General features: G+C 41.2%; 1 protein-coding gene across 1 annotated transcript in view; it reads left to right on the forward strand.

The window, feature by feature from the left end:
- The window catches only part of LOC117433159 (uncharacterized), a 31,324-nt gene that overhangs the window by 6,171 nt on the left and 2,218 nt on the right, over positions 1-22,935 (forward strand). The window contains exons 5-15 of the mRNA XM_059016100.1: positions 670-749; positions 1,654-1,750; positions 2,299-2,393; positions 3,733-3,961; positions 5,705-5,799; positions 11,062-11,981; positions 17,360-17,659; positions 18,675-18,834; positions 19,137-19,193; positions 20,008-20,194; positions 22,301-22,395. Of these exons, the coding sequence (XP_058872083.1) occupies positions 670-749; positions 1,654-1,750; positions 2,299-2,393; positions 3,733-3,961; positions 5,705-5,799; positions 11,062-11,981; positions 17,360-17,659; positions 18,675-18,834; positions 19,137-19,193; positions 20,008-20,194; positions 22,301-22,395 (2,315 nt within the window). The remainder of the gene's footprint in view (positions 1-669; positions 750-1,653; positions 1,751-2,298; positions 2,394-3,732; positions 3,962-5,704; positions 5,800-11,061; positions 11,982-17,359; positions 17,660-18,674; positions 18,835-19,136; positions 19,194-20,007; positions 20,195-22,300; positions 22,396-22,935) is intronic.

Below are 22,935 nucleotides of genomic sequence, written 5' to 3' on the forward strand. Positions count from 1 at the left end.
CTGATGGGGAGGAAAATTGTGACATCTATAGCTGTCAGATTTGGTTACGGTACACTGGTTTGTTTTGGTTTTTAAATGAAGCTGCCCTCATGACGTAGGAACATGTACAGTACAACAATGTATTTTTTACACGTAAAGATTGCAAGGTTATATTTTAGCTATGCTTCGGGACCTTTAACACTGTCTGTATATTTATTTTAAACACAAAACCAAACATACAAACAAACAAACAAAAGCCTAACTCCTTCCAGGAGTACTAAATTAAACTTTTCTCAGATTTTACCTACAACCGGACAGCTACGCTGTTTACCGGTAACACAAGTGTCACAATCCCTTTTCAGGTCTGACCACACAGACTTCCTTCAGACCTTAACCTTAACTTTAACGCAGACACCAGACCAAACGTTCTGACCTGCTTATATACACTTGGCAATCCTAGTAACAATCAATTTACACCCAGTTAACTCGGTCAGCACAGGTGTTGCCAGTCTCAATAGCCCAGCGCAATGCATGCTGGTAAATGTAGTCTTGAGCCCCTGGCTTCAGATTCACGACTCCATTTTCCTCTGCTCCCAGTCAGAAAGGAAAAACATTGGGTTTTTGGGCTGACATACCTTCCACCTGTTATTCTTCCGGACACTAAAATGAATCTCCCCTTTGCTCAAGCAGTGACGGAGGCTGGTTGTATGGCGAAAACCACAGAGGAGCTGGAAAGATCCCTTCGAACTACGTAACAAACATAAACACAGGTGAGAGGATTACTATATATGTATTCCAGTGTCTGAATCTTTGTGTAATGCAAGTTAGACAGACGTTATTGCATTGACTTCCTTTTTTGTATGGCAGTTCATTTTGTATAAGCAATAACCTTTGACAGGGTGTGCAGTCATTACCCGAGGTGTGTGTGTGTGTGTGTGTGTGTGTGTGTGTGTGTGTGTGTGTATAATATGCAAGCAGCCAATGAACCTTGGGAGTGTTATTGCTTGTAAGGTGGCTAATAAATGAATAGTTGAAGGAAGCTGCCATGCCCTGTATTAAATCCCAGGGAATGCACTCACAGAAACTGCAAATCTGCATTAACTTACAGAATAATAGAAAGACTGAGGTGTATTACAAGATTATAATCGCATCGAGGGGTTCTGGTGACACCATAAACCACGAGAGCGAAACTAGGGATTTCACCAGAATCTCGAGTCATAACTTAAATTAGAAAACGGTTCAGTACCATCAGCTTCCAGATCTAGCGGGCTTCTGTCAGACGGTAGATGCTCGCCGGAACGTCACAACATCAACAGTGAATCCAACTGAAAATCAATCCGCGCAAGTGCCAGCTTTTTTTTATTTTGGCTTGCCTTAATTCGACAGCAAATATTGGACATTGTCCTCATTTCCTGTAAAATACCAAAGCAAAGACTTAGGGAGAGTTACAATAGCACACGTTGTACGTTTGATAGAAAAACAGGATTTCATTTTAATACAAAACGTTCTAGCCCTTTATGTTATTTATTATTACAGAATGTTACTTTAGACCTATTGACAAGGATGAATGAATTGAATTAATTCATGCATGTCATTTGCTCATCTATCCCGTAATAAAATGGAATTCCCTCCAGTTAACATGCCTGTCATTTACTCATCTATCCCATAATAAAGACTCCTTCAAGGTCCGTGCAATCTGGGATTTTAATGCTGGGGATGAAGATGATCTCACGTTTGAAGAAGGAGAAATCATCACTGTTCACGATGACAGGTGCTGACATTGCACCTCGTTCTATACTATTGGTATTTGATGTCGTATTCCCATTGGCTTCAGAGTAAAACTAATGTGTCTTAACCCTTATTGTAAATGGTTCTGCTACTGTCGTTGAAATTCAGCGAGAAAGAAAACGTATTTCATTGATCAGTCTCATGGTGTCTGCTGTGCTCAAAACTGTCATGTTCATGCACCATGTTTCAGAGTTATTTATTTACCAGGAGATTTACCAACCGAGGCCTCGTTTACAAGGGGGTCCTGGAAAATAATAAAAGGACAATCGCAAAGTATAACAACAATAAAAAGTTCAACAGAATATGAATTATAAACATATAATAAAATTGTTAAACAAATAATCCATCATTTTGATTGATGATTTTATTTTTAAACAGTGCTAACACAACCTAATAAATTACTCTGCTGTTAAATTGCTAAGCACACTGATACAGTTTTGTATTAAAAGAAAGATTTGAATACAAAAGCAAAACTGTGATGAATGAATAGCAGATGGTAACACGAATTATAAATCTTCTTTCCTCGTTCAGTGACCCAGATTGGTGGTTGGGACAGACTCGGAGAGGAGTTGGAACAATTCCTGCTAACTTTGTTACAACCGACCTCAACCCAGGAACCCAACCAGGTGAGAAGATTAACAAAAATTTGAGTATCTGACTAGCTCTGATCATTGCAGAAAGTGTGTGACACTAAAGCATAACAATGAGTCACTTCCCCATTGAAGCCGATCAGCAGCAGCTACACTTACAATGTCGCTGAGTGTGTAGATCTCGCACTCAATATCTAAAGTCAGTGGAAACCAGTGTTGGGTCAAATAGACCCTAAACATAATAAGATACAGTTAAAAAAAAAGTGTAATACATTGAAAATTGCAACCCCATTTTACATTTCTCTAAGAAACAATTACAAAGAACGTAGAGTAAAATATGGTCCAGTGGTTAAAGAAAAGGGCTTGTAATCAGGAGGTCCCCGGTTCAAATCCCACCTCAGCCACTGACTCATTATGTGACCCTGAGCAAGTCACTTAACCTCCTTGTGCTCCGTCTTTCGGGTGAGACGTAGTTGTAAGTGACTCTGCAGCTGATGCATAGCTCACACACCCTAGTCTCTGTAAATCGCCTTGGATAAAGACGTCTGCTAAATAAACAAATAATAATAATGTATGATCTAGTAATGTTGTCTAGCCTAAGCTTTAATAAATAATCTATTGCATGAGTTTCCTGACGGAATGACAGTAATCTTGTTGTTTTGCAGTGTCTAGAGCCGCAGGTAAAGGTCTAGGGCAGCAGTGTGGAGTAGTGGTTAGGGCTCTGGACTTTTGACCGGAGGGTCGTGGGTTCAGTCCCAGGTGGGGGACACTGCTGCTGTACCCTTGAGTAAGGTACTTTACCTAGATTGCTCCAGTAAAAACCCAACTGTATAAATGGGTAATTGTATGTAAAAATAATGTGATATCTGTATAATGTGAAATAATGTATAATGTGATATGTTGTAACAATTGTAAGTCGCCCTGGATAAGGGCATCTGCTAAGAAATAAATAATAATAATAATAATAATAATAATAATAATAATAAGGGCGTCTGCTGAGAAATAAATAAATAATGATAAAGAAAAGAAACATGAAGAGACTCCCGGTGGTGACACAGGTTGAACACAGTCATTGCTTAGCTTCATGGTCCTCTCGCCCAAACCACAAGAGATAACATCTTACACAATAAGAGACACCCTACACACCACTTATTAACGTATAATAAAATGCTCCCCTTTATACCTCTATAGTCAGGAGCCGCAGTTACAAGACTGTGCTGTTTGTGTTCCGCCTTCTAATCTCTCACTTTGCTTTATATGGCCTTCTTCGGTTTACTAGTAGGTTGCATTCAACCTGACGATAAGGATGAATGAATTGAATTGTCTTCAGTTAATCTGCCTGTCGTTTACTCTCTCCTGTCGCCCCCATTTGCAGCTATTCAGCAGGAATGTCAGCAGCAGTCAGAGACTCAGCCACGCTTCACTTCTCCTCCTCCTCCTCCTTCACCACCCTCTATTTGTCTGCCACACTTGCTTCCTCCTCCAGCACCCTTGCATAGGGGCAAAACCTCTTTCAAAGTCCGTGCCCTCTATGACTATGATGCTGAGGACGAATATGAACTCACAATTAAAGAAGGAGAAATCATCACGGTTCATGATGACAGGTACCACCCCTTTGACATCCTTCTGCAGTGTTTGGGAATGATCTCATATTCACATTGGCTTCCATTTAATATTATAAATCACATATCAGAAATGAACCAATCACAGAGAAGTATTTGCCAGAATTCCAGTACCTCTTATCGTGTGTAGAAATGTCATCCTGTGCTTAGAACACCACACTGATTCCAATTTCCATTTGAGGTCCTGACTACATATTTGTAGGGTTAAATAAAGTAGAGGTAGTCACTGGTAGAAAATCTTGATCCAGGTACCCATTGTCATAGTCATAAGACCTTTAAGATGTAATTGTTAAGTATTGGTTAAAAGGTTTTTAGAAATGTGGCTTGTGTTGCTGAACTATATAGCAGGACAATAAACGGTACACTGAACACATGAAATGAATGGCAGTCAATCATTAAAGTTAAGTGCCCTTCTCTCTGATCCCTATGAGGAGCTGCAGCTTCACATCTGTTTATATTAACATACAGCTCTGGAAAAAATTAAGAGACCACTGCAAAATTATCAGTTTCTCTGGTTTTACTATTTATAGGTATGTGTTTGGGTAAAATGAACATTTTTGTTTTATTCTATAAACTACTGACAACATTTCTCCCAAATTCCAAATAAAAATATTGTCATTTAGAGCATTTATTTGCAGAAAATGACAACTGGTCAAAACAACAAAAAAGATGCAGTGTTGTCAGACCTCGAATAATGCAAAGAAAATAAGTTCATCTTCATTTTTAAACAACACAATACTAATGTTTTAACTTAGGAAGAGTTCAGAAATCAATATTTGGTGGAATAACCCTGATTTTCAAGCACAGCTTTCATGCGTCTTGGCATGCTCTCCATCAGTCTTTCACACTGATGTTGGGTGACTTTATGCCACTCCTGGCGCAAAAATTCAAGCAGCTCGGCTTTGTTTGATGGCTTGTGACCATCCATCTTCCTCTTGATCACATTCCAGAGGTTTTCAATGGGGTTCAGGTCTGGAGATTGGGCTGGCCATGACAGGGTCTTGATCTGGTGGTCCTCCATCCACACCTTGATTGACCTGGCTGTGTGGCATGGAGCATTGTCCTGCTGGAAAAACCAATCCTCAGAGTTGGGGAACATTGTCAGAGCAGAAGGAAGCAAGTTTTCTTCCAGGACAACCTTGTACTTGGCTTGATTCAAAGCCGAGCTGCTTGAATTTTTGCGCCAGGAGTGGCATAAAGTCACCCAACATCAGTGTGAAAGACTGATGGAGAGTATACCAAGACGCATGAAAGCTGTGCTTGAAAATCAGGGTTATTCCACCAAATATTGATTTCTGAACTCTTCCTAAGTTAAAACATTAGTATTGTGTTGTTTAAAAATGAAGATGAACTTATTTTCTTTGCATTATTCGAGGTATGATAACACTGCAGAAAATGACCAGTTGTCATTTTCTGCAAATAAATGCTCTAAATGACAATATTTTTATTTGGAATTTGGGAGAAATGTTGTCAGTAGTTTATAGAATAAAACAAAAATGTTCATTTTACCCAAACACATACCTATAAATAGTAAAACCAGAGAAACTGAAAATTTTGTAGTGGTCTCTTAATTTTTTCCAGAGCTGTATATGTCAAATATTATTAATACTATTTACACATCCACTCAGCGAGAGAAAATAACCCCCTGAGTGCAGAACTAGCCCCCCTAATGAACTCAGTGTGCACACAGCCTGGTACTAAAAGATATCTTCTTTACTCCATCAGTGACCTGGGGTGGTGGTCAGTAGAGACTCACAGAGGAGTTGGACTGATTCCTGCTAACTACGTAACAACCAACCTAAACCCACATACCCAACCAGGTGAGAAGATTTCCCCATGCTTGTCCCATGGTTGTACTCTGCATTTGCCATTGTTTACCCATTGCCAGGTTTATTAATATGCTTTACCATACCTCTCATTGCTTTACCATGCTTATCTGTGCTTCACATTGCTTCCCTATGCTTTACCATACCGCTCTGTGCTTCACAATGCTTCCCTGTGCTTTACCAGACCTCTCTGTGCTTTACAATGCTTCCCTATGCTTTACCAGACCTCTCTGTGCTTTACAATGCTTCCCTATGCTTTACCAGACCTCTCTGTGCTTTACAATGCTTCCCTATGCTTTACCAGACCTCTCTGTGCTTTACAATGCTTCCCTATGCTTTACCAGACCTCTCTGTGCTTTACAATGCTTCCCTATGCTTTACCACACCTCTCTGAGCTTTACAATGCTTCCCTATGCTTTACCAGACCTCTCTGTGATTTACAATGCTTCCCTATGCTTTACCAGACCTCTCTGTGCTTTACAATGCTTCCCTATGCTTTACCAGACCTCTCTGTGCTTTACAATGCTTCCCTATGCTTTACCATACCTCTCTGTGCTTTACAATGCTTCCCTATGCTTTACCACACACACCTCTCTGTGCTTTACAATGCTTCCCTATGCTTTACCAGACCTCTCTGTGCTTTACAATGCTTCCCTATGCTTTACCACACCTCTCTGTGCTTTACAATGCTTCCCTATGCTTTACCACACCTCTCTGTGCTTTACAATGCTTCCCTATGCTTTACCAGACCTCTCTGTGCTTTACAATGCTTCCCTATGCTTTACCAGACCTCTGTGCTTTACAATGCTTCCCTATGCTTTACCAGACCTCCCTGTGCTTTACAATGCTTCCCTATGCTTTACCATACCTCTCTGTGCTTTACAATGCTTCCCTATGCTTTACCAGACCTCTCTGTGCTTTACAATGCTTCCCTATGCTTTACCAGACCTCCCTGTGCTTTACAATGCTTCCCTATGCTTTACCATACCTCTCTGTGCTTTACAATGCTTCCCTATGCTTTACCACACCTCTCTGTGCTTTACAATGCTTCCCTATGCATTACCAGACCTCTCTGTGCTTTACAATGCTTCCCTATGCTTTACCAGACCTCTCTGTGCTTTACAATGCTTCCCTATGCTTTACCACACCTCTCTGTGCTTTACAATGCTTCCCTATGCATTACCAGACCTCCCTGTGCTTTACAATGCTTCCCTATGCTTTACCATACCTCTCTGTGCTTTACAATGCTTCCCTATGCTTTACCACACCTCTCTGTGCTTTACAATGCTTCCCTATGCATTACCAGACCTCTCTGTGCTTTACAATGCTTCCCTATGCTTTAACAGAACTCTCTGTGCTTTACAATGCTTCCCTATGTTTTACCAGACATATCTGTGCTTTACAATGCTTCCCTATGTTTTACCAGACCTCTCTGTGCTTTACAATGCTTCCCTATGCTTTACCAGACCTCTCTGTGCTTTACAATGCTTCCCTATGCTTTACCAGACCTCTCTGTGCTTTACAATGCTTCCCTATGCTTTACCAGACCTCTCTGTGCTTTACAATGCTTCCCTATGCTTTACCAGACCTCTCTGTGCTTTACAATGCTTCCCTATGCTTTACCAGACCTCTCTGTGCTTTACAATGCTTCCCTATGCTTTACCAGACCTCTCTGTCCTTTACAATGCTTCCCTATGCTTTACCAGACCTCCCTGTGCTTTACAATGCTTCCCTATGCTTTACCATACCTCTCTGTGCTTTACAATGCTTCCCTATGCTTTACCACACCTCTCTGTGCTTTACAATGCTTCCCTATGCTTTACCAGACCTCCCTGTGCTTTACAATGCTTCCCTATGCTTTACCATACCTCTCTGTGCTTTACATTGCTTCCCTATGCTTTACCACACCTCTCTGTGCTTTACAATGCTTCCCTATGCATTACCAGACCTCCCTGTGCTTTACAATGCTTCCCTATGCTTTACCAGACCTCTCTGTGCTTTACAATGCTTCCCTATGCTTTACCAGACCTCTCTGTGCTTTACAATGCTTCCCTATGCTTTACCAGACCTCCCTGTGCTTTACAATGCTTCCCTATGCTTTACCATACCTCTCTGTGCTTTACAATGCTTCCCTATGCTTTACCACACCTCTCTGTGCTTTACAATGCTTCCCTATGCATTACCAGACCTCTCTGTGCTTTACAATGCTTCCCTATGCTTTAACAGAACTCTCTGTGCTTTACAATGCTTCCCTATGTTTTACCAGACATATCTGTGCTTTACAATGCTTCCCTATGCATTACCAGACCTCTCTGTGCTTTACAATGCTTCCCTATGCTTTACCACACCTCTCTGTGCTTTACAATGCTTCCCTATGCATTACCAGACCTCCCTGTGCTTTACAATGCTTCCCTATGCTTTACCATACCTCTCTGTGCTTTACAATGCTTCCCTATGCTTTACCACACCTCTCTGTGCTTTACAATGCTTCCCTATGCATTACCAGACCTCTCTGTGCTTTACAATGCTTCCCTATGCTTTAACAGAACCCTCTGTGCTTTACAATGCTTCCCTATGTTTTACCAGACATATCTGTGCTTTACAATGCTTCCCTATGCTTTACCAGACCTCTCTGTGCTTTACAATGCTTCCCTATGCTTTACCAGACCTCTCTGTGCTTTACAATGCTTCCCTATGCTTTACCAGACCTCTCTGTGCTTTACAATGCTTCCCTATGCTTTACCAGACCTCTCTGTGCTTTACAATGCTTCCCTATGCTTTACCAGACCTCTCTGTGCTTTACAATGCTTCCCTATGCTTTACCAGACCTCTCTGTGCTTTACAATGCTTCCCTATGCTTTACCAGACCTCCCTGTGCTTTACAATGCTTCCCTATGCTTTACCATACCTCTCTGTGCTTTACAATGCTTCCCTATGCTTTACCACACCTCTCTGTGCTTTACAATGCTTCCCTATGCATTACCAGACCTCTCTGTGCTTTACAATGCTTCCCTATGCTTTAACAGAACTCTCTGTGCTTTACAATGCTTCCCTATGTTTTACCAGACATATCTGTGCTTTACAATGCTTCCCTATGCATTACCAGACCTCTCTGTGCTTTACAATGCTTCCCTATGCTTTACCACACCTCTCTGTGCTTTACAATGCTTCCCTATGCATTACCAGACCTCCCTGTGCTTTACAATGCTTCCCTATGCTTTACCACACCTCTCTGTGCTTTACAATGCTTCCCTATGCTTTACCACACCTCTCTGTGCTTTACAATGCTTCCCTATGCATTACCAGACCTCGCTGTGCTTTACAATGCTTCCCTATGCTTTAACAGAACTCTCTGTGCTTTACAATGCTTCCCTATGTTTTACCAGACATATCTGTGCTTTACAATGCTTCCCTATGCTTTACCAGACCTCTCTGTGCTTTACAATGCTTCCCTATGCTTTACCAGACCTCTCTGTGCTTTACAATGCTTCCCTATGCTTTACCAGACCTCTCTGTGCTTTACAATGCTTCCCTATGCTTTACCAGACCTCTCTGTGCTTTACAATGCTTCCCTATGCTTTACCAGACCTCTCTGTGCTTTACAATGCTTCCCTATGCTTTACCAGACCTCTCTGTGCTTTACAATGCTTCCCTGTGCTTTACCAGACCTCTCTGTGCTTTACAATGCTTCCCTATGCTTTACCAGACCTCTCTGTGTTTACAATGCTTCCCTATGCTTTACCAGACCTCTCTGTGCTTTACAATGCTTCCCTGTGCTTTACCAGACCTCTCTGTGCTTTACAATGCTTCCCTATGCTTTACCAGACCTCTCTGTGTTTACAATGCTTCCCTATGCTTTACCAGACCTCTCTGTGCTTTACAATGCTTCCCTGTGCTTTACCAGACCTCTCTGTGCTTTACAATGCTTTCCTATTCTTATATACATTTGTAGGCAAATATACATTTGTATGAATATATATATATACACACTGCCTTGCAAAAGTATTCAGACCCCTGACCAATTCTCTCATATTACTGAATTACAAGCAAGATATTTCAGTTTTTTTATTTTTCTTAAAAATATTTCCCAACATAAAAGCAATGTCACCTTACAATAATTGATTTTGAGTTTCAGTGTTTTAAAATAAAATATCAAACAGAACGAAATTTCAATGTACCATTTGTAATTCAGTAATATGAGAGAATTGGTCAGGGGTCTGAATACTTTTGCAAAGCACTGTGTATATACATATATATATATATATATATATATATATATATATATATATATATGCACATGTCATATCAACAAAGAAAGTGTCCAAAATACACCATACACATGATTTTGGACCGAACCATTTCATGAGTGGGGGGTATTCTGTTATGTTAAAAAAAAATGTCTTTAAACGAGATTCCTCAGTACAATTTGTGTGATTTCTGCACGAGATACCATGTCCTTTACAATAACAGACACCCTACACACCACTTATTAACTTATTATAAAGTGCTCCCCTTTCTCTATAGTCGGGAGCCACAGTTCCAAGACTGGGCTGTTTGCGTTTCACTTTATAACAATTATGAAAGTGCTACTGTAATGGAATGATGGGACAAACGGGAGCCAGGAACATGCCGTTGTATAAAGGGACACATTATAAAGGAGTGCTGTAGTTTTACTTTGGAAGTGTTAGTTTCTGTTTTATATATTGAAGTTAGTTAAAAAAAAAAAAAGATTTGCAAATTGTAACCCCTTTTTACATGAAAGAAATTAAGCGAAGAGGTGGTTCAGGGTAGGTAACTCACTTTAACCTTAAATCAAATCACGTTCACATGAAGCAGATTTTAGGTGCTTCCAATACCAGACCAAATCGCCAATTAAATAGCTAGTATCTTATTTGTCATTTGATAAACAATACGTCCAATGATCGGCAAGGAAAGGATTTATATCTTACCTCAATCCATTACATCCCCGCTGTGTGCCAGAGTTTGCCTCCTCCTCCCCAGCCTCCACCTCCTTTTTGGCTTTGACTAATAGGGAGGGCAGCTATCTGGCCCCACTGCCAATGGCTTCCCTATGGTCAGCCTCTCTTGTTATGTGCAATATCACTTATGGGCAGGAGTGCCTCGACAGGCAATGCCAAGGAACATAGAGTAAAATATGTATGATGTAGTAATGTTGTCTAGCCTAAGCTTTAATAAATAGTCTATCGCATGCATTTCTTTACTGAATTACAATTACATGAATCTTGTTTTTTTTAGGGTCTAAAGCCGCAGGTAAAGACAAGAAACATGAAGAGACTCCCAGTGCTGACAGCCAAGCCCTGAGTAACTCTGAGTGGAGGATTGTGCTGCTGGGAAAGCCTGAAGCAGGGAAGAGTGCTTCAGGAAACACCATCCTGGGGAGAGAGGAGTTTGAATGTAGAACAGCCTCCACAAATAAGGAGTGCGTGAAGAGGGAAGCTGTTATTGATGGGAGATGGGTTTCTGTCATCGACACATCAGGCATGCTTGATAGAACCCGCTCCGATGATGAAATTCTAAGCGAGATGATGAAGTTTATCCGTCTGTCTTCTCCAGGACCTCACGCTTTTCTCCTGGTGCTCCATCCAGGAGGAGTGACTGAAGAAGACAGAGAAGCAGTGGAGATGATCCTGGAGGCTTTTGGCGATGAATTTGCGAGCAATACGATTATCCTTTTCACTCTCGGGGACCACCTGAAAGACAAGAAGATTGAGGAGATTCTGAAATGCGACCAGGAGCTCCAGCAGCTTGTTCAGAAGTGTGGGAACAGGTGTCATGTCTTTGACAACAAGAACATTCAAGACCGCACCCAGGTGAGACAGCTCTTCAAGAAAATAGAGACAATGGTGGAGGCCAATGGAGGAAGCTACTACACCAATGTGATATACCAGGGAGCTGGAGAAGAGCTTGGATTAACAGAAAAAAAAATATTGGTTAATTACACAATGGAGTTGAGCAAGAAGGAAAAGGAACTGAAAGTCAAGTATCTGAAGGAGTCCAAGAAGTTGAAATCGCTGGAGATGAGGAGAAGTCTGGAGGAGAAGTATAAGATAGATCTGGCGCTCCTCAGGTCCACATATCAAGGAAAATCTGACCGGGTGAAAGAAGAACCGTACTATGCTGCCCTGTCTGATTTCAAACCTAAGCAAAAATGTGTCGTACAGTAAACAGCACTAAAGACTGTACAATAACACTTTACGTTGTGTCTCTAATTACTGTGTGTTTACATTGTAGTTACTTAGTTTAGTTTAATTAATTAGGAATTTAGTAGACACTTTTATCCAGAGACTAGGGGGAGAACTATGAATCATCAGCAACTGCTACTGCACTTCCAATAGGACCTAGTTTGTTTTACGTCTCATCCGAAAGACGGAGCACAAGGAAGTTATGTGACTTGCTCAGGTTCACACACAGTGTGTCAGTGGCTGAGCTGGGATTGAATTGGGAACCTCCTGGTAACAAGCCCTTTTCTTTAACCACTGTACCACCAAGCCTCCTTAGTCACGTCAAAGGCGTTTTATCAAAGTACGCACATTGCCCTGCCTCAGCATGACTGAGACTTGTCATTAGCAGAGAATTGAGAGAGACTGTTATAACAAGTCCTTGTAATCGTTCAGTGTCTGTGTAACGGGTTATAAGAGCCCACTGGAACCTTACACTTGTTTGCTACGTGAGGTCAGACGAGTACCAGTTTATTGCATCAAAGCAACTGAGAGGCTTATAATAGACAAAGAGCGGTTTTGTTGTTCCCTTGTAAGAGTTTACCATTGTATTTTTGCACTGTAATTTTTCAGTTTTACCATGCTTTTCCCACGGTTATACTATGTATTTACCATGTTTTACCCTGGTTTATCTTGCTTACTGCTTTAGAGTAGTGGGGTTTGATTTTGTCAGCTTTGAGGTCCCTTTTCCTGCAGAGTTGTCGGTCCTTGTCTTTGACAGCGAGACACAGCTGAATCTGAAACTATGATAATGCGTTCTGCTGAGTATGTTAAATCATTGAACAAAAATGTGTGCAATGTAAAGGAAAGGGAGGACGAGAAAGCAATGTTTTTACAATGTATTGGGTTTCATGTACTGTAGGTGGTAAATGGTGTTGACGTAAAATGTTAACATTAATGTTAATTAACAAGCATATTTCAGATTTAAATGACTTCTGTTAAAATTTATTTTGATTTATTATTATTATTATTATTATTATTATTATTATTATTATTATTATTATTATAGGGACTTATGGCACGCGTATTTTGCTGGTTGTTAATTTGAACTCAAGACCTTTTGAATTTGAATGTAAGCTGTACCTTGCTGGTTAACTATTCTGCACAGCAGTGTTTTTAGTTAATGGATCTTCTGATAAAAACCAATGTCTGTTCTTGATTTTGAAAAATAAAATGTTGTTGATGCATTGATTATTGTCGATAAATGCGTATGTGAGAAATAAGGTTGCCAGTTGCACCTGTAACACATTAACTCATTAACTCATGTTAAGGGGCTTTCCTTTTTTCCATTCAATATCACGGTTCAACCCATGCCCCCATTTACCATGTTTTACCAGACCTCTCTGTGCTTTACAATGCTTCCCTGTGCTTTACCAGACCTCTCTGTGCATTACAATGCTTCCCTGTGCTTTACCAGACCTCTCTGTGCTTTACAATGCTTCCCTATGCTTTACCATATCTCTCTGTGCTTTACCCGATCTCTCTCTGCTTTACAATGCTTCCCTGTGCTTTACCATACCTCTCTGTGGTTATTTTTTTGTAAGTTTATCTCTCTGATCAGGGCAAAAGAATCTCAGTGTAAGTGTTCCAGTAATCATTCCACTCTGATTATATCATGGTTCAACTTTGTTTTTTTTATTTTAGTTTTACTTCCTTCTCTGAAATGACAGCAGCTGCTTCCCCTGGTCAGCTCTCAGAAGAGCAGATCATCTGTTCGATATGTCTGAATATTTTCACCAGCCCGGTCTCCATTTCCTGCGGACACAACTTCTGCACATAGTGTATTGGATAGTATCCTTTGCCCACTCTGTAAGAGGAAGTATGACAGGAGGCCTGATCTCGGCATTAACAGAGTCTTGGCTGAAATCTCAGAGAACTTCAGACAGGTGAAAGGGAGCAGTTCAGAAGAAATACCTGGGGGTCCGTTTTAGGGGCCCAGGGTGCTGGCCATGCTGTCAAAGGTGGGCCCCTTTTTATCATAGTGTGGCAAAGTGCCCTGCCCCTGTGTGCATTTCTGTGTTATATGTTACGTGTGCTGTGTTAATGTTGGTGTTTAGGCATTGGTACACGGGATATAAACAGGTCTGTGTTTCACGTGTGATTTAAAAAGTATAATTGTATTTAAGCACGAGGATTGCACATCACTTCATTTGCATATAAAGTAATTAATATGCGAGCACGAGGTTGCAAATAATTAATTCACGTGCTGGGATTCAAGTGAATAATTAATTAGTAATTGAATCCCTGCACAACAGTGTATATAGATGCACATTTCATTCACTCGGGGTTGTGTGTTCGGTGAGTGGAGAACGGGTGCGGAGAGGAGAAAGTAAAGTAAAATAAAGTAAAGTAAATTGATAGTTGTTTAAACTCACCGTGTTTGTTTGTCTTAGTCCACCGTTTAAGTGTTAGTCCGTTTTGTTTGTCTGTTTTATTTGGCCTCAAGTGCCGTGTCCTGTCTTCTGTTTTGTTCAACCGTTTATTTATTTGTTTATTAAACAGTGAGCGCTGCCGCGTCTCAGTTTCACTCATCACCATTGTCTCTCTGTGTATTCTTTTCCTGGATCTGACGGCACCACTCAGCCAGCCGTGTGACACATAGCTATAGATCTGTGGTTATCAAACTTTTAACTACTAAATGTGATTTGAAATCGTAAGTCTTTTTCATTTCAAAGCAGAAGCGACTCCTCTTTATTAATGTAAATACTGTCATGCATAACTAAAGTGGGTGCAGCATAAAATACTTTATTTCCCATGATAGCTATAATAAAGAGTAGTCGCTTATTAACATGTTCTCGTTTGGACGTGAAATAAATCAATTTTACTATTATTGCGTTTCTCATTTGTGATTGAGATACACAAATGGCTTAACAGGTATCAATTGAATTCTAAAGGAGAGCAGAAAAGAATTAAAACACTGAGAATCAGAAGCCTTGTGCATACAGAAGCACGCAGAATGAATCTAGAGATTCCAGATTTAATTTGAGATGCACAAACCTTTTTCATGAACAGTGCCAAAAGACCAAACACTTTAGACGTGGTTCAAAGGGCCTGTTTGAGGAATTCCAGGCTAACTGCAGCTGTTATCTGTAACACATTAACTAATCTCTGAGTAAAAGGGGATTCCCTTTATGCTGCTCAATACAAAGGTTCAACTTAGTTTTTTTTTTATTTTAGTTGTATTTCCTTCTCTGAAATGGCAGGAGCTGCTTCCCCTGGTCAGCTCTCAGAAGAGCAGATCATCTGTTCGATATGTCTGGATATTTTCACCAGCCCAGTCTCAACTCCCTGCGGTCACAACTTCTGCACAGAGTGTATCGGATGCTGTTGGGATCAGAGTGATAGTATCCAATGCCCGCTCTGTAAGAGGAAGTATGACAGGAGACCTGATCTCAGCATTAACAGAGTCTTGGCTGAAATCTCAGAAAACTTCAGACAAGCCAAGGGGAGCAGTTCAGGAGAAAGCTATGCTGGACCTGGAGATGTGCCGTGTGATTTCTGCACTGGGAGAAAGTTCAAAGCTGTGAAATCCTGTTTGACGTGCCTGGTCTCTTACTGTGAAACACACGTCAAGCCACACTATGAGATTGTCACATTGAAGAGACACAGACTGGTCAGTGCCACTAGGAATCTGGAGCAGAAACTCTGCAAGGAGCACCAACGGGTTTTGGAGGTCTACTGCCGGAATGATGGGACTTCTATTTGCTGGTTGTGCACTGAAGAGAAACACAGGGGCCATGATACAGTCTCAGCTGAGAAGGAGAGAGTTGACAAGCAGGTATGGGTGGGAACCATTTCTTATGATTTGAGTCACATCCCCCATTGGAACATATTAGCAATAACTACACTTACACTGTCACTGAGAGTCTAGATCTCATAGTCAGAATATCAACGACAAAGAATTTGAAACGCTTTAAATATTAAGAGATTAGTATGTCAATGTCAGATTTTTTATGTGTTTTTTTATTTATTACTTTTTATTTGGAAACATACAAGAGAGAAACATCAGTGTTTGAACTACAGGGGTGGGCCACAGTGTGGTTTTATTTTCTTGGCAACTTTATCTCCTGGTTTGTTTAAATGAACTAAAGGTAGTTTCCATTGAACAGCCTCATTTGACTCTAATGTGAGCAGGCTTGCTGCTGATGCTATCTACAATCTAAAGTTATTTTATTGCACCCCATTTTTCTCCCCAATTTCAATGTACGGCTGTGTTACCTCACCGTAGCAACTCCCACTAGATCAGGGGATTTGAAGGTCTGGGCGTGTGCTCTGATCCCAGCACACAGCCAATCCGGTCTTTACATTGGAGCTACCAGCCCCTGGAGGACAAAGGCCTGCCCTGAAGCTTACCAGTCTCTTGGCCAGTAGGGGCTGCTGTAGCACAGTATAGTGGCTCGGTTCCTGATGATTTTACTTCCCTGTGCAGATCTTCAACCAAGATGGACAACTTGACACTGCCATGATGCAAACCTGCATTCCCCTGACCGCATGACTCAACCGTCCCTGTTGAAGTGATAGTTAAAGCTTTATTATTACTTAATTTGCTACAGAGTTTTGTAATTTTCCTCTTGATATGGGAATTTAACTTGCACACATATATACATATTACAATGGAAAAATATCCTAGTTCTATTCAGATATGTTTAAGAGCAGGATGCAACAGACAATTTCTTAATGTCCCATCAGAAATGTTACTGTGTCGCTGTATTTCTATCTACACAGAAGCAGCTGGGAGAGACACAGAAAGAAATACAACTGAGAATCCAGGAGGGACTGAAAGAAGTAGAGGAGCTGAAACAGACTGTGGAGAGTGTCAATGTATGGGGTTACATTGACAACTGTTACTCTCCTAAAAAAAAACATGCAGTATTAAAACAATGTATTCATTTTTTATAATCCGACACCTGCAGAAGACACACACGTAAACCTTACAGGATTACTCTTTTAAATCTAAAAATCATAGAGTTCATGAATATGCATGGTTCTGTTGCCCACATGTCACTCATATTATTTGGTTTCCAGTGTGGGGAAGCAATCAAAAAGGCAAACATAATGCTGTGGTTTATTAAAAATTAAGTGGAGGTAAACTTAAGACAGAGGGCTGGAGACACTTCTTCACACAGAGAGTGGTGAGGGGGTGGAATGGGTTACCCAGTAATGTTGTTGAGGCAGAATCACTGGGATCCTTGAAGATCCAAGTTCACAAAGTTCTGAGATCAATTAGCTACTAGGAACAGGGTTGAATGTGTAAACTTTCTTCTGTTCTAATTGTGCCTTGGTTGTTTTTACAACGTCTTTAAAATGCATTTTTAAGATGTTTAGGCTTACCAAGACTGATACCAGTGCCCCTCATAAACTGGATGTTTCCTGTCACTCAGAGATCAGAACAGAGGGACATGGAGGTGAACCAGAAGCTCCGAGCTGAGCTCATCCAATTCATTGAGACTTTCTGGGCTGAGGTGACCAAAGAGATTGATACCAAGAGCAGAGCAGCCATGAAGCAGGCTGGAGGACTTGTGAAGAAACTGGAGCAGGAGATTGCTGAGCTAATATGGAGAAACGCGGAGCTGAAACAGCTTTTGGAGACAGAGGATCACATCCAGTTTCTACAGGTTAGATCATGTTTGAGTTTAAATTCTCCTAGAAAACATTGACAATAAAATGTTGTTCAAAATATTTCTCACATATTCTTTTCGAAGCTGTGTTCCCCTTTCCCCATCTTCATGTCATGTAAAACCAAATCCATCTGTTATATGTCAAAATGTATGCAGTACTTGCTCTTGTAATTTCGGATGTCTAAGAACCCCTCAGTGGAATTATGTTCTTGTAATTCACTGCAGCCAATCTGTTATTCTCCATAATGCACTGACACTAAGGCCTACTATTCTCTGTATAAAAGTTTTCCTTCGTAAAAGCACAGTGAAAGAATGGTAAAGCACAGGGAAGCATTGTAAAGCACAGAGATGTCTGGTAAACCATAGAGAAGCATTGTAAAACACAGAGAGGTATGGAAAAGCATATGACAGCATTGTAAAGCACAGAGAGGTCTGGTAAAGCATAGGGAAGCATTGTAAAGCACAGAGAGGTCTGGTAAAGCATAGGGAAGCATTGTAAAGCACAGAGAGGTCTGGAAACGCATATTAAAAAAAGAAGCCATGGTTAACTAACCCTTATAAAAGTTTCCCATAGTAAAAACACAGCAATGTGTAATGAAGCACTGTGAAAGCATGGTCAAACATAGGTAAGCATTATAAAGAATAGAGAGGTATGGTAAAGTATATTAATAAGCATGGCAACGCATGGTAAATGCATAGTGCAAACACAGTGCAAAAAATACTGTGGTAAACTTTTGTAAGAAGAACATAAGAAAGTTTACAAATTAAAGGATGCCATTCAGCCCATCTTGCTCATTTGGTTGTTAGTAGCTTATTGATCCCAGAATCTCATCAAGCAGCTTCTTGAAGGATCCCAGGGTGTCAGCTTCAACAACATTACAAACTGTATGGTGCAGTTTGAACATGGAGTCTATCCCCCCCCACACAACAACTCACTGTCCAACCATAGAAAACATGAGTGATATTTACTCATCTTTTACTGATGATTCCTTTTCCCTCTTCCTTGTTACAGGAAGTCCAGATTCTCCCTGAGCCTCCAGATCTTAAAGACCTCTCCAGCTTGACTGTGAATACAGAGACTCCTGCCAGCATTGCCAACCAGGCTGTGTCTGAACTTAAACACCTCATTGAGGACATCTGCAAGGAGGAACTCGTGAACATAACCAGAACAGGTTGGCATGAAACACATTTCTGTTACTCCTGGCGTTGTATCTTAGAGAGACAATATGGTCTGAATGTATCTTGGAGAGACACTTTGTTAAGGTCTGAATGTGTATATTTAATTACTGCCCCTTCATAACAGTTCATTTACAAAATTAATCAATCAGTTGTAAAACTGCATTTACAGTAGAATTTTCTGCATAAATGGTTCAGATCAATGTTTTAGCTGAGCTTCATCTCAGTGCCGCTGTGGCTGGACAATGTGTGTATTTCTAGTGAACTCCTTTTACATGCTAATATTGTTTTTATTCAGTGAGTGAAGCAGAAGTGTTCACCCTGGTACCTGGGAAGAGTGGAGGGCGTTTAGAAGGTAAGACAGCAAATTAAAGATTACTTTTCGCTCACTGCCTCCATTACTAAGAAAACAGTCAGTACCTCTCTGCACATCTCTTTAATAGTCTACAGTAAATAAACCAGATTTTCAAAAAAAACAGCATATCATTATCAACCTGCTGCAAAGTTAATAGAAAGTGAAAACTCATGAGCACTGTTGAAAATAAATAATGTCATCTTAATTATTTATGATAACGTCATCTTAATTATTTATGATAAGCTCCTGTGTCCGTGTTTTTTTAATTATTATTATTATTATTATTATTATTATTATTATTATTATTATTATTATTATTATTATTATTAATTCAGCAGACGCTTTTATCCAAAGCGATTTACAGAGACCAGGGGGTGAACTATGCATCACAACTGCTGATGCAGAGTCACTTCCAATAGGACCTTGTTTGTTTTTATTTATTTATTTAGCAGATGCTTTTATCCAAGGCAACTTACATAGACTAGGGTGTATGAACTATGCATCAGCTTCAGAGTCACTTACAACTACGTCTCATCTGAAGGACGGAGCACAAGGAAGTTATTTAAATAACGAAACAAACACAACATTTAAACAGGCAAAACAAAACATCCAAAATAACACACTCAAGCTGAGCTCTCTCACTGCAGGACAGAGAGCACAGTCTGCTGCTCTCAGCCCTTCCCCTGAACTGAACGAGCCCCACAACAAAGTCTATGGATTCCTGTTTGATACCGTGACGATAAGGACGAAATAATTTAATTGTTTTCAGTTAATCTGAATGTCGTTTAATCCCTCCTGTCACCACCATGTGCAGCTATTCAGCAGGAATGTCAGCAGCAGTCAGAGACTCAGCCACGCTTCACTCCTCCTTTGCCACCTCCAGCACCCTTGCATAGGGGCAAAACCTCTTTCAAAGTCCGTGCCCTCTATGACTATGATGCTGAGGACGAAGATGAACTCACAATTAAAGAAGGAGAAATCATCACGGTTCATGATGACAGGTACCACCCCTTTGACATCCTTCTGCAGTATTTGTGAGTGATCTCATATTCTCATTGGCTTCCATTTTATATTATAAATCACATATCAAAAACGAACCAATCGCAATTAAGTATTTGCCAAAATTCCAGTACCTCTTTATCCTGTGTAGAGATGTCATCCCATGCACAGAACACACCTGATTCCAATGTTGAAAAATCAAAACCAAACAACAACACACACCCATATCTGGCACCTTTTGTAAAATGAAGAATCAGACCGTATTAGCTTGACTCTTTCTTTAAATGTTGTTGAACTTGACACTAGTTTCTCAGAAGAAAGTATTACAGACCATTTGACATCCTGACTACTGTAGAGTAGTGGCGATCGGTCAAGGCTTGTCAGCGGCAGAAATATCAAACGAACGTACGAAACTTCAGTTGAAAGCACCTTGGCACACTTTTAATAATAACAGACAAATCACAACCTAGGAACACACAAAAAGGTTTAAACAAAAACCTACAAACCTCTCAAAATAGACAAACACCAAAACCAACTCCCAAGCTAATGCCATGCGGGTGTGCAAAGGGCGGTGGCCATCTTGGTTCCAGCCTCCTTCACTAAGATGGGAATCAGCCACCAAACTGACCCACACACCCGCTCACCCGCTCACCCGTGCACCCGCACACCCACACACCCGCTCACCCGCGCACCAGACCACCCACGGACCCGCACACCCACACACCGGCGCACACACACACCCGCACACACACACACCCGCACACCCGCACACCCACACACCCGCACACCCACACACCCGCGCACCCACACACCCGCGCACCCACACACCCGCACACCCGTGCACCCACACACCCGCGCACCCACACACCCGCGCACACACACACCCGCACACCCGCACACCCACACACCCGCACACCCACACACCCGCGCACCCACACACCCGCGCACCCACACACCCACACACCCACGGACCCGCACACCCACACACCCACACACCCGCGCACCCACACACCCGCGCACCCACACACCCGCACACCCACACACCCGCACACCCGCGCACCCACACACCCGCACACCCGCACACCCACGCACCCGCACACCCGCACACCCGCGCACCCGCTCACCCACGCACCCGCGCACCCGCACACCCACCCACCTCTGCTCTGTCACTACATACCCGCACACCCTTGAATAAGCGCCACACTCAGATATCAGATTTCTAATAGTTGGCACCCTTGAATAAACGCAGTTCTCAATAATGCAACATACATATTTTTCCCTACCCAAGCTCAAATAAAGGCAGCTTAATAAAGAAACACATAAAAAAGCACAGTATGGCAAAACATTACAAATAGAAACAAAATGAATTGAATAAACTTGAATAAAAGTAATTTAAAATAATACAATTACACACTGGAGCATACCCATATTTTACTGTAAAGTTTAAGGAACCGAAAAAAAAAACCAGAAGACTGTAAGTACACAGGACTATGTACTGAAACTGGTGCATTTTAGTTGTAATGCAGGAGCTGTATGATTATTATTATTTAAGTTTCTTAATGCATTTCTGTTCTGGTTGTATGCACTGTATTTTGGAATAATAAACGCTACAGAATCTGATCCAGACAGGAAGTTCGGAGAGTGGGGTGTGTGGCGTATTGGAGTGTCGTTGGGGAGCAGAAGCTAGTGTAGCTCTCGCTGTGGTGATGCTGTTTTAGGGGATAACCATGGGATCAACTCATCTTCCTCACTGAAGCCCTGTCTGGATCAGGAGACTGTGAGTGTTTAGTTGTCTTGCTGGTTGAGGAGAAAGAAACACACAGTATATTAAAGAGTTGAGCCCTGCGACTCTTAGAAACTGCTGTAAGAAAAGAAAGGGAAAATAAACCAACCTCCTCGGTGTTGAATTGACATTCTCTCTTGTTATTATTTGCCTCTCCACGCTACACTGGTATGTGATCCTCACTCAGACACTGATCTGATTTGCAAGCTCAACAGCTTTCAGTTTAAAGTTGTAGGAGTTCTTCGCCATCCTGATCAAGTTGTATCCACAGAAATAAGCTTCAATATACACCTGATACAAAAATATATCTTCTTTACTCCATCAGTGACCTGGGATGGTGGTCAGTAGAGACTCGCAGAGGAGTTGGACTGATTCCTGCTAACTACGTAACAACCAACCTAAACCCACAAACCCAACCAGGTGAGAAGTTGTCCTGATGCTTGTTCCATGGTTGAATTCTGCATTTACCATTGTTTACCAATATGCTACACGATACCTCGCTGGGCTTTACCAGACCCCTCTCCGCTTTACAATGCATCCCTATGCTTTACCAGACCCCTCTCCGCTATACAATGCATCCCTATGCTTTACCAGACCCCTCTCTGATGTTTACAATGCTTCCCTATGCTTTACCAGACCCCTCTCTGCTTTACAATGCTTCCCTGTGCTTTACCAGACCCCTCTCTGCTTTACAATGCTTCCCTGTGCTTTACCAGACCCCTCTCTGCTTTACAATGCTTCCCTGTGCTTTACCAGACCTCTCTGTGCTTTACAATGCATCCCTATGCTTTAAATCTGCTTTTTACAAAATCAAGTGTTTATGTTTTATATATTGAAGTTAGTTAAAAAAATAAAAAAAGATTTGTAAATTGTAACCCCTTTTTACATGTAAGAAAGAAATTATGGGCAGGGGTACCTCGAAAGGCGAGGACAAAGGACTTAGTATAAAATATGTATGAT

This window comes from Acipenser ruthenus, chromosome 52 (genome assembly GCF_902713425.1).
Source record: "Acipenser ruthenus chromosome 52, fAciRut3.2 maternal haplotype, whole genome shotgun sequence".
Taxonomy (NCBI): Eukaryota; Metazoa; Chordata; class Actinopteri; order Acipenseriformes; family Acipenseridae; genus Acipenser; species Acipenser ruthenus.